At 40.5% G+C, this 10,926-nt stretch overlaps 1 protein-coding gene across 1 annotated transcript; it reads left to right on the forward strand.

The window, feature by feature from the left end:
* Window positions 1-3,937: 3,937 nt before the first annotated feature.
* On the forward strand, window positions 3,938-9,865 carry LOC110477952 (sulfotransferase 6B1-like). Its single transcript, XM_021544215.1, has 7 exons — window positions 3,938-4,139; window positions 5,575-5,714; window positions 6,406-6,495; window positions 7,138-7,264; window positions 8,046-8,140; window positions 8,653-8,809; window positions 9,735-9,865. The coding sequence occupies exons 1-7, from the start codon at window positions 3,938-3,940 to the stop codon at window positions 9,863-9,865; spliced, it is 942 nt and encodes a 313-aa protein (XP_021399890.1).
* Window positions 9,866-10,926: the final 1,061 nt, after the last annotated feature.

Genomic DNA, 10,926 nt, shown 5'->3' on the forward strand with positions numbered 1-10,926 from the left:
AGGCTCGAGCCATTGTGACCAACTGTCCTAATTTCCAGCTCCAGGCCGTGCCATCGTTGGGCATGGGGGTAAACCCCAGAGGCCTTAGCAGCTGTGAGGTATGGCAGACAGACATCACACACATTCAAAGTTTTGGTCGCCTTGAATGTGTTAATGTAAGCATAGACACATTCTCAGGTGCTATATAGACCCCTGACATTTCCTGTTCGTCCTCTTTTGCCCCACTCTCCCCTGGGACATCACAGAATAAAGAGAGCTGCACCAACGTATATCAGAGTTAAGAGACTCTTTTGGAAATCTTCACCATCTCCTGATATTCCTCCCCTCACAGCCTTGGTTCTCTGGGCTAGCCTTATTATTCAAGGGGCTGTGTGAGGTGGGGAATTTCAGATGATATCGTGTGTGGGAGCACAGCAGGGGAAGTCTTCGAAAAAGGAGAGAAGATTCTTCAGATTCTGCTGAAAGCTGGTTTTGCCATTAAGCGAAACAAGGTTAAGGGACCAGCTCAAGAAATTCAGTTTCTAGGAGTCAAGTGGCAAGATGAATGCTGTCAGATCCCAACAGAAGTAATCGACAAGATCACCGCTATGTCTCTACCTACCAACAAGAAGGAGACACAAGTTTCCTAGGTGCCATAGGCTTTTAGAGAATGCAAATCCCTGACTACAGTCAGATTGTGAGCCCTCTTTACCTGGTCACCTGCAAGAAGAGCGATTTCCACTGGGGCCCTGAACAGCAACAAGCTTTCACCCAAATCAAGCAGGAAATTGCTCATGCAGTAGCTCTTGGCCCAGTCAGGCCAGGACCAGAGGTGAACAACATGCTCTACTCTGCAGCCAGAAACCATGGTCTGTCCTGGAGCCTTTGGCAGAAGGTGCCTGGGGAGACTTGGGGTCAACCACTGGGGTTCTGGAGCTGGAGTTACAGAGGGTCTGAAGCAAACTACACTCCCACAGAGAACGAAATCTTGGCCACCTATGAAGGAGTTCAAGCTGCCTCAGAAGTAATTTGCACCGCAACACAGCTGCTTCTAGCACCCTGGCTACCAGTGCTGGGGTGGATGTTTAAAGGAAAGGTTTCTTCCACACATCATGCCACAGACACCACATGGAGTAAATGGATTGCACTCATCACTCAGCGCGCCCGTATTGGAAATCTGAATTGCCCTGGGATTTTGGAAATTATAACAAACTGGCCTGAAGGGGAGACTTTTGGATTGCCTTCTGAAGAGGAGGAGCAAGTGGCATGCTGAGGAGTCCCCACTATATAATGAGCTACTGGAAACGGAAAGACAATATGCTCTTTTCACTCATGATTCCTGCTGAACTGTAGGCACTAGCTGGGAATGAAAAGTATGGAGCCCCACACAAGGATTTGCACAAGCTACCGAGGGACAAGGTGGATCAAGTCAGGTTGCAGAACTTAAAGCTGTCCAGCTGACTTTGAATATTCCTGAATGAGAAAAGTGGCCAAAGCTATATCTCTACACCGACTCATGGATGGTAGATAATGCTTAGTGGGGATGGCTGAGTCACTGGCAAAAGACCAACTGGCAGTGCAAAGGGAAATCAATTTGGGCTGCTGAGATCTGGCAGGACATTGCCACCCGAGTAGAGAAGCTGATTGTGAAGATTCAACACGTGGATGCACACGTACCCAAGAGTCAGCTACTGAAGAGCATCACAACAACGAATAGGTAGACCAAGCTGCCAAGGTGAAAATATCACAGGTAGCTCTAGATTGGCAGCATAAAGGAGAATTATTCCTAGCTCATTGGGTCCATGATGCCTCTGGTCATCAGGGGAGAGATGCAACATACCAATGGGCCCGTGACCAAGGGGTGGACCTTACTATGGACAACATCTCACAGGTCATGCACGACTGCGAGACCTGCACTGCCATCAAACAGGCCAAACGGATGAAGCCTCTGTGGTACGGTGGGTGATGGTTGAAAAACAGGTATGGGGAAGCTTGGCAAATTGACTACATCACGCTTCCCCAGACCCGACAAGGCAAGCACTATGTACTGACCATGGTGGAAGCAACCACAGGATGGTTGGAAACCTACCCTGTGCCTCATGCCAATGCCCGGAACACCATCTTAGGCCTAGAAAAACAGGTCTTGTGGAGACACGGCACCCCTGAAAGAATTGAGTTGGACAATGGAACCCATATTAAGAATGGCCTTATCAACACCTGGGCCAGAGAACATGGGATTGAGTAGATATATCATATCCCCTATCATGCACCAGCTTCCAGAAAAGTGAACGATGCAAAAAAGGACTGCTTAAGACCACCTTGGTGGGAGAACCTTCAGGAATTGGGAATTGAATTTGGCAAAAGCCACCTGCATGGTCAACACCCGAGGGTCCATCAATCAAGCTGGTCCTGCCCAATCTGAACCCTTGCAGTCAGTGAATGGAGATAAAACCCCTGTGGTACATACGAAAGGTGTTTTAGGAAAGACAGTTTGGATTAATCTCACCCCAGGCAAAGACAAACCCATCCGTGGGATTGTTTTTGATCAAAGACCCAGTTACACTTGGTGGGTAATGCAGAAGGATGGGGAAACCCGTTGTGTACCACAAGGAAACCTAGTCTTAAGTGAGAACTATGTGTACGGTTTCATCATGATGCAGATGGAAATAGAAAAAGAGGTCCATAATGTCTGAGATTGAAAGGCAAGATGTTTTCTAGAACCATCTGTGTAGCAATTACCCTCTGGGCAGTTTTCCTTATCTCCTCTTAATGAGCCCTTCAATGTCTTGCCACATGACTCAGAGATAACACTCTCCAGAGGCCAGTTCTGTTTAACAGGTGATCAAGAACACACCAGAATGACATCAGCCCATTGTGAGATGCTCTGCCCGGGGGGAGGAGCTAAGCATTCCCACCTAGATATATTCTGGGATTTCTAGACAGAGAAGCAGTCTTCCCACAGGTTTCCAAGAGGACACAGCTGGGGTTTTCCACTGGACTGACTACACCTTTTCTACAGGACCACTGCACAAACAGAAGCCACATCTGTCACTCCAAGAGGACGCAGCCACTCCAATTTGGACTGCTACCAACACGCTGGCCAAAGGGGTGTCAGGTTGTATTCTGAATTTTTTGGTGGTCTTCATTTTGTATCATTGCATGTACTTTGTCTCTTTTCCATTTTCCCAATAAATTGTATTTCTGACTTGAAGTTTCTCACTGGTTTTGCTTTCAAACCAGAATAAGATGTTAAACAATGATTGAGTTCATCAAAGAAATGTAGAAATGAGTAAATTCCTGTAGCTACCAAAAAAACAGACCTCTGTAGTGCAGACTGATGAGTGGCCCAAAGATTGCCTGTGCCCCTGTGCCCTCCTGGGCACCAGCTGCAGGCAGCAGTCGGCCACACTCACAGGACTGTGCTCAGCTCAGTCTCTAGTGCACTGAACATTTTCTCTCCCAAACCCAACACATTAAATCTAACTTTGATGAGAATGATAAATTATATAATAAAGAAAAATTATAAAATCCCAGCAGTGAGTACTGGAAAGAGATGTCTGCTTTGAGGATTTTGATCATGGCATTTAATATCCAGTCTGCAATTCATGCCATTCTCTTTTATTATATTCTGTTTATAAACTCTGTGTTGTAATCACAGATTTTCTAGCATGATATTCAGTAATTATCTAAGCCCTTTATCCCGGAATGCAATTGCATTTGGCTGCTTATCTTATTCAACTTCTATTGATTTCAAAGGTTCATATTATGTAAGGTCTTTGAGTGGAGCTGCATATATCTTAGCAGGTTCAGAAAGAGGTAAATTATTGTTCATAGGGTCCAGAAAAAAAAAAAAAAGAGCAACAAACCAAGCACCTCTTAAAGGACAATCTGTGGCTTTCTCCTTCTACACAGCAGTTCACACTGCGACAGAGCCTGTGTGGTGAGAGAGAGAAGTAGAATGGAGAAGTCCAGGAATATATCTGAAGATTTCATACAAAAGGCAATGGCAGCTGCCAACTCAATGCGTCGTGATGAACTGCTTTTCTCTTACAAGGGAACTCTCTACCCTACCACTATTTGCAGTCCTGAAACATTCAAAGCTTTGGAGTCCTTTGAAGTCAGAAGTGATGATGTAATTTTGGCAGGATACCCAAAATCCGGTGAATACATTTTAATTTTTTGCATTAACAAGGTTCTGTAATAGTTAGTAACTAGGGTTGTACAGAATATAAGCAATATATTTGGATGGTTCACAATATTATATATTATGCTAAATAATAGTCTTTAGAATGTTCAGCAAATCTTGTAAAACTTATTTAATTCTCAAAAAGCACAAGAAATTAGTTATGAATATTTGATATGGGAAACTTTCCAAAAGACTGAGAAAAACAATCTGATTTTCTTTTCTATAGCAACCAATGGTTTTTGTTATTTTTATTTGGATAGTTGTGATATTATATGCACAAATAGGTGGGAATCTAAATACAATTTTTTACACCAGAGGCAACTAGATCTCTTGATATTACACAATCTCCTCCACATGTATGTTTGTAAAGTTAAGAGCTTTATGTTTTCACAATGGAGTTTTTGGTACCTTCAAATGGTGAATATTCCATAGTCTTTATTTAATTTCCCATAGATGTCAGGAAATAGTTACCAACAATATTTTTGTTCTTGAAGTGATTGCAGTGTTCTTTAATCATTGAGAAATCAAGAGGACATATTTGCTAGGCTTGCAAGTTTACCCCACATATTTACTCCTTCTTTCTCAAAGCACTGGTCCACGTGCAAGCCAAAGTTTGGATGAGATGGGCCTCATATACACTTTAATCTACCTGTTTCTCTCTTCCAGCAATTGGCTAACACTGCCTTACAGCAGATAGTCACAGCTGACAAGATTGTGAAGTTTTTGCTTTTTTATTTATTTTCTTTTTGAAGAAATGTTATGCAGTTGAATGCAGTTGCTAAGATTGCATTGAAAAAGATGAAGGTACCCAGTGTCCAGATGTCAGGAAATGGTAAATTAGAGATGGGAGGTTTATGCAGGCTCTTTGTTGTCTTTTGAATAAAAAGATAACAAATGTTTCTAGGAAATGTCACTTTAGAGAGTTTTTTCCTATTGTTAAAGAAAATGAGTGCACAATTTTCAGATCTAGTTCTGCTGCTGTGTTGAAGTAGTGTGATCCATCTTTCTCCCTAAAGTAATCCAGCACACCAGAAAACACTTAATGTTTAAGGTTTTAAAGTACAGGTTTACCACCCCAGTCTTCCCTTTATATGTCACAATAAAATTTATTACTTTAATGCAGGTTTTCCTAGTTGGATCTCAATGGTTCTTCTCTTTTATTAGTTAGTTCACAATATACAAGGTAATTTATGGTGTCCTGAACTGCTCAAGCTGGAGAAATATGTCCTTCTGAGGAGCAAAGGTAGGAGCCTGGGAGGTGATTGACCAGACAGTCAGATGTGATTGCATCATATGAAAGGAGGCCAAGTAACTCACCTGGTAGTATTACCACCACTTGATTTCCCTGTTAAATTCATTTCTGCTGATTCTGAAAGTTTTACAGCAGTTCTGTATTTTGCTTCTTTTAGGCACAAACTGGCTAAGTCAAATCTTAACTGACCTGATAGCCATATCTCAAAAGAAAACACCAGGAAGTGAAAGTAGTTTGAATGCTGAAGAACAAAAAGAAATAGCCTACCTTGAAGTTGGAGATGCCAAGAAATATGAGGTGGGAACAGAATATGTATGGAAATGATCAAAATTATGTGCTTCAAATACTGAATATATGATGTATTAGTTGTCCCATTGTTTGATAAGAATGTTACTTCTATTGTCCCATTGTTTGATAAGAATGTTACTTCTATTTATGTGACATCTTTTCAGGAATAACTTTATCTGGACTGTCAAATACTGAGGGGTAAATTAACACATCTGTGGAACAGAAAGGGGAACATACCCATGAGATACATAAGTATTTCCAAAATTCAACATAGCATCTTTTGTATTTAAGAACAGCTTCATGAAGTGTCAAATCATGAAGTATTAGCTTTTGTCTCTTTTACTTGCTTTTCCTCCTTATCCCCTCTCTCAGTCCTTCACAGGCTTCAGCTTTCAGAGATAGCTAATCTGTATCCTACCACTAGATTTTATCCCTTGTCTAACAGAAATGAAGAGAATTATCACTGAAGAGAACTAACAATGGATAGTCTTTTTCCAAGTGCTCATGGGCTTTGGAAATTAGAACTATTCAGAACAGCCCACTAATCTCCCAGAGCAACACTCACAAAAAAATCCCAAAAACCATTTCTATCAGCCAATAACTGTTGATAAGTTCATCAGAGCAACATTTTAGCATAGGTTAATGAAAAGAATACTTGTACTAAGTGAACTCGCCATTTTCCTCCTTCCAAATCTTCAAGCGAATGACTAGATTACCTTCTCCAAGATTTCTGGCTTCTCATCTCCGTCCTGAAAACCTTCCCAAGTCTATCTTCAAAAACAATGCCAAGGTGAGTGCTCATTTTAATGTATTAAAGCAAACACTTCAACAGATTTTTGTTTAAAGCAAATTTAGTACTTTATTGCCAATTTTCAGAATCACACTTATACTTAAGTGTTTAGCCTGGCCATTTCTACATGAGTCCTTAAGCGCTGTCATTCATCTCACCTAACCACAGTTTGGCCTTTATTGGCACCTTTGTGACAGTTTCCACAAGACACTTGCAGGGTTTGAACAAATCCTCCAGAGGCAGAATGTATTTTGATGTAATTTCCTGTGGGAAGAATTTTATGGCATTGTTGCAAGTGAGGGCTTCAATGTGTCAAATTTCCAGGACAATTTATATTTTTGTGAATTTCCCCTGCTACTTAAAAGATGAACTATGCTTGTATTGATCAAAACATACTTAGATTCTGCATAAATAATTTGGTCAATCTGTAAAAGATAGTAATTATAGGCAATCATCTTCTCATGGTACCAAAGCAAAGTTAAATATTGCACCTTCAGAATTGGGAATGAAATTGCTACTTCTGCAAGGAGCACACAAGGTATTAGAAATCCCCAACTGCAGTTATAAAGAATATTATTGTTTCTTTTTTAATGTTGTAGTCTGCTATGTCTTTCTCTATAAATAATTCAATTATTTTTCTAGATATTGTTACTGATTCGTAATCCAAAAGATGTTGCTACATCATTCTACCATTTCTCCAATGGCATAGTTTTTCTTCCCTCCTATGAGACCTGGAATGATTTCTTCACGGATTTCATGACAAAGAAAAGTACAGTATATTTTTTCTGTCTGTGTCAATTGTCCAATGATTTGTCTTTGTCTAAAAACCCTTGTACTTTGTTATATCAGTTTCACTAGGATCTCTTGCTTTACAAAAGCAGAGATTAAAGACAGAGAATTAGAAATCTGAACTGAAGTCTACCAGGCTTGTCTTACTGCTTGAGGATAAATATTTGTCAAAATGCACTTCCACAGGCTTTAATTTGTACAAACTGGTATTTTTCCTGGAAGAAGCAGTTCTTCCTTACCTCTACCTCGGGTCCCCTTTACCCCTGCTCTCCTATGTCCATCATCTTGTGTCCAGGGAGCTGTATAATCACCTCCATGCCAAAATGGATGAAAGGAATTATTTGGTCTAGGCCTAGTGCATTAAAAAGTGAACTAATTCTAATGCATTACAAAAGAGAAAAAGTAATAGCACTAGTTTAATTAATTAGCACTAGTTATGAGTTTGGCATAGCACATGGTCAGCAGAAGAGAGGGTTCAAAATGGTTTTAGACTGGATTAAGGCAGTCTTACAAGATCGTCTGCAAGAGGATAGCTATTTTGGTGAACTCAAAGCTTTCTTGAAATACTAACAAGTTTTATTTTTCTGACTTACAAATGGTATCACATGCCTGAGTCTGGAGCAAAACTTGTACTTACCACAGAAGGTGGTAAACTCTGCCATAAATACAATTAACAAAGCCCTTGGTTGACACAACTTAATGAGCAAAACTTGTATAATCTTAATTTGTGCTTCATCTTAGGATCCTTTTGTTTTATTTAGTGGCCTGGGGATGCTACTTTGAATACATTTCTGAATGGAACAAATATGCTGACAAAGAAAATATTATGACAATAACTTATGAAGAGGTAAAAGAGGTAAGACTACCAATAGTTACAAATTCTCTTTACATAAGGGGACACTTTTTTCCTGAACTAATTCACCATTGTATGCATGCAGGGTATCTAATTTGTGTGAGACAGGTTCTTGTTATAAGGGAAGAAAAGGGGAAATTGAAACTTAAAAGCCCTCTTAAAATTTTTCTTGTGAAAATGATTCTGGTTTTTTATTTATCTGTGATATAAGCCCAAGTAATTGTAAATCCAATTCAACTGTAGTGTCTTTGCGGAGGAGCTTTTTTATTTTCAGCAGTGTAGGTTTTACACACCTGTCAATCATATAAAATATTTTGTAATCTACAGGAAGGCAGCTCATATCTCCTCCAAAATAATTATGGACAAGAGAAGCGCTATGGCCCACTCTAGTCCTAGTGAAGTCTATGACTATCCTATGTATGCAGCCAGCAGAGTGATATAGGGATGTGTAAACACCTTGGAAAGCAGTGTCATTTGTTTGAACATCATGCCATATGCTACATTCCTCTTTCCAGAATCCAGCCCTGAGTGTGAAGAACATAGCTACATTCTTTGGAATACCTCTGACTGAGGAAGAGCTCCAGCTAGTGCTAGAGAGGAGCAGCTTCCAGTCTATGAAGAAAAACTCGGACAAGACCCATGGGCCAATTGCTAATGCTCTCTTTCGCAAAGGTAGGAAGCTGCAAGTGGCTCAGAGGTAGAAATGTCCCACTGCCAAGAACTTGGGCCATCCTTTGGTTCTTTTTCCTGCACTCACATTAGCATTGCTAAGCAGGTTATCACTGCTTTGCTTGAGAAGACTATTCAAGAAAAACTGGTGAGGAAGATAGCCAGCAAGGCTCTCACAGCAGAGACACTTTTGGAGGCTCACAGACGGCTAGCAGGAAGGAGGAACTGTCATGCATCAGAATTCCTCTCCACTCTGTGCCTGGAATACCAGTTGCCCAGCCTTTGGAGCAGGCAGCACTGGCCCAAATTCAGCCTGAGTGGCGTGACCACACTTTTTAGGAGTGTAGGAATCTTCTGAGATGGCCAGTGCCAAATGCCTTCTCACTCTTACCCATTAGAAATAAGCCAAACAAGCAAGAATCCAGGTACACAAAAGGGTGGGAACACAATTTGGGAACAACCTTTGCAGTATAGTGTGTGGGACATGGACATGAGAAGGGCAACCTGGTTGTCAGAATCTATTTCTTCATTTTATATTAGAGACATAATTGGAGAATAACTCAAGCTGCCAAAGGAGCAGAAACTCATCTCTATCTCCTGGCACATAATTCTTAATCAATTCCTCATGATCTTCCACTTTGCCAGTCATGACTGACTAGAGGAGAGAGATGGATGGAAACAGGATTTTAGGCTGCATTTTTGAGTACCATCACCTAAAGAGGAGTACGTTCTTTTGCATTATAGCAAAAGGTTATTCACATAGACATGTAATGCCATGGAGTTCACAAAATTATATTGGTGTAGAAAAATGCTTCATCTGGAAAATGCATCAACGCAATTTAGTGTACAATGCAATAAAAATGAGAGCTCTGTAGAATAAAAAATGAAATTCCTTGCTTTTCAAGAGTTTGTTCTTGCTTCTTTGAAGGTGGTGTAAGTGACTGGAAGAATCTTTTCAGTGAAGATCAGAGTGAGAAAATGGACAAAGCATTTGAAGAACATATAGCAGGAACAAAACTTGGAAAAAAGTTAAAGTATGACTTGTACTGCAAAGCCTGAAGAATTATGAAACGTGGTTAGAAGAAGAAATTTGCAAGGCAGACTCAGATCATCTGAAGGGTATACACAGGACAACTAGATCAAATGATACAAGCACCTTAGAATTACTGTGACAGTCATTGCAGCAGTCTTTAGAGTGACTCTCTTGAGGAATGGCCTTCTGTTTCATGGTGAGACCTCAGGCCACACCCATTTGCTGAAGAAGATGACAACTAATGACATTTACAAAAACTCAACAGCCCTGTTCCAGCTGTCACCTTGAAGGAAATGCCCCTTTTCTTTCTAGACAAAATTGTATCCTTCTAGACTACTAATACTTATCTAGTATGCAGATTATTTTTCTCTTCAAAACCATTTCAAATGAAGCAACATCTTCACATAAAATATCACTAGCAAAAATAGAGATATGACAGAAGCTTAATGTCAAATGAGATCTCCCGTGAGTTCAACACAAACTAAATCAAAGCTAGAGGGTGGAGAAAGAAAGGCAATATGGATCATTGTTAAGGCTATTCATCTCTCTGAATGCAGAATATCAAGATGGATTTCAGATTATGGGCTGATGTTAATAGGCAAGATTCCCTGAGAAGCACTGCTTTCTATAGGATCACAGAGCAGCCCAGGTTGGAAGAGACCTTGAAAAATCATCTGGTACAACCTTTCATGGGAAAGGGAGCCTGGATGAGATTCATTCTAGATATAATATATTAAAAACCTCCAGTGATGAGGAGTCTACCACATTTATGGAGGCATTGTTCCAGCAAATGCTTGTTCTTGCTGTAAATAACTTACTTCATGTATCAAGATTAAACCTCTCCTGTTGCAACTTGAACCCATTGCCTCTTTTCTTCTCCATGTGGTGTCTGGTAAATAGGGAGCCTTTATCCTCTTTGGAGCTGCCTTTAAGTACTGGAAACTCTGATGGGGTTGTCCCTGAGCCTTCTCAGCTTTGTGGTCCTCCCTTGGAAACCCTCTTCTTTGTCTGTTACTTGAAAATGTCTCTATTGAGATAGTGGGGTTTCAAGAGTGATGGTGGAAGACATTGCTGTACCCAGCCCTCT

Source organism: Lonchura striata, chromosome 3, assembly GCF_046129695.1.
Source record: "Lonchura striata isolate bLonStr1 chromosome 3, bLonStr1.mat, whole genome shotgun sequence".
Taxonomy (NCBI): Eukaryota; Metazoa; Chordata; class Aves; order Passeriformes; family Estrildidae; genus Lonchura; species Lonchura striata.